The 748-nt window shown below is 61.5% G+C and overlaps 1 protein-coding gene across 2 annotated transcripts in view; it reads right to left on the bottom strand.

Annotated features, from left to right (window-relative positions):
• Positions 1–748, bottom strand: part of LOC119593934 (carbohydrate sulfotransferase 11-like) — a 53303-nt gene that overhangs the window by 51234 nt on the left and 1321 nt on the right. The window contains exon 2 of one of the 2 annotated variants that reach the window (XM_037942952.1): positions 185–741. In XM_037942952.1, the coding sequence (XP_037798880.1) occupies positions 185–634 (450 nt within the window). In that variant the 5' untranslated portion in view covers positions 635–741. Of the gene's footprint in view, positions 1–184; positions 742–748 lie in introns of those variants that run through there. The other variant, XM_037942953.1, reaches the window with a different exon arrangement.

Here is a 748-nt window from a genome sequence, read left to right as displayed (position 1 = left end):
ACACAACACTCACACAACCACAGACACAGCACACAAACAACACACCAACACAAACACAACACGCACAAACAACACACACAAAACAACACAAAAACACAGACACGCACACACCTCCCTACAAAAACCACACGATCTATCTCCTTGTCTCTGAATTATCTCCCGATTCCAGTTCGCCGCAAGTTACCGATAATGCGCCTGTCGGTTGAACTCGATCTTGTCCCTGAAGGCCGAGAGGAGGCGCCGGAAGGGCTCCCGGACGATGACGAAGGCCGTGACGTTGGCCGACGCGACAACCGCCCCGAGCTCCTCGACGGATGGCCGCGGGTACGCCCCCCTGCGGGCGACCTCCACGGGGGATGACCTCGACCGCTCTATGACCTTCTGGGGGATCCCCGCCAGCAGGAGGAAGTTGTAGAGCCACGTGGAGGAGGCGGCCTTGAACACGTTGCACCACACGAGGCCGTAGTCCCTGTTGATGAGGAACTCCCTGCTGTTGGGCGCCTCCGTCAGCTCCGCCGGCGAGAGGGACGTCTCGCACCGACGCCTGATCTCCGACCTTCGTTTCTCCAGCCTGAGGCCCACCTCCTCGAGGTCCACCGACTCGAGGGGGACCTCCTCCATCTCCGAGGCCCATCGCCCGCCCATCGGTTTGGCGCGAAGGAGGTCTTTGTGGCGGAAGATTTCGACTCTGGGTTCCTCTGTCGCTCGGGCGGTCCTGCTCGCTGCGCGCTCCGGCCGCCTCTGCTGG

The sequence above is a fragment of the Penaeus monodon genome, chromosome 33 (genome assembly GCF_015228065.2).
Source record: "Penaeus monodon isolate SGIC_2016 chromosome 33, NSTDA_Pmon_1, whole genome shotgun sequence".
NCBI classification, from domain to species: Eukaryota; Metazoa; Arthropoda; class Malacostraca; order Decapoda; family Penaeidae; genus Penaeus; species Penaeus monodon.
The sequence above is the reverse complement of the archived record's forward strand: the minus strand, read 5'-3'. Positions and strand labels throughout refer to the sequence as shown.